Consider the following 283-nt stretch of genomic DNA (forward strand, 5'->3'; position numbering starts at 1 on the left):
AGTGATCCGCGGCAGCATCCGGAGCATCTCCAACGACGCGGAGCTGCAGGAATCCATCATCGGGGTGAGCGCCGCTCGCATCCACCGCCAAAAGTTCCCCCTCTTCCAGGCCGGGGGACGGCTGGCGGGCAGCATCCGCACCCCGCTGCGCTGCGGTGTCAAGCCGGGCCCCGGCACCTTTCTCTTCACGGGGTGGCTGCATTTTGGCGAGGCCTGGCTGAGCTGCGCGCCTCGATACAGGGACTTCCAGCGCATTTACGAGGGGGCGCGGCGCATGCACCAG

The 283-nt window shown here is 67.8% G+C and overlaps 1 protein-coding gene across 1 annotated transcript in view; it reads left to right on the plus strand.

The window, feature by feature from the left end:
* Window positions 1-4: 4 nt before the first annotated feature.
* LOC104493411 (meteorin-like) overlaps window positions 5-283 on the plus strand; it is a gene marked incomplete at its 5' end in the record, with an annotated part of 461 nt that continues 182 nt past the window's right edge. Inside the window, one exon of the mRNA XM_010136083.1 lies at window positions 5-265. Coding sequence (XP_010134385.1) covers window positions 5-265 — 261 coding nt within the window. The remainder of the gene's footprint in view (window positions 266-283) is intronic.

This window comes from Buceros rhinoceros, unplaced genomic scaffold (assembly GCF_000710305.1).
Source record: "Buceros rhinoceros silvestris isolate BGI_N320 unplaced genomic scaffold, ASM71030v1 scaffold32295, whole genome shotgun sequence".
NCBI classification, from domain to species: Eukaryota; Metazoa; Chordata; class Aves; order Bucerotiformes; family Bucerotidae; genus Buceros; species Buceros rhinoceros.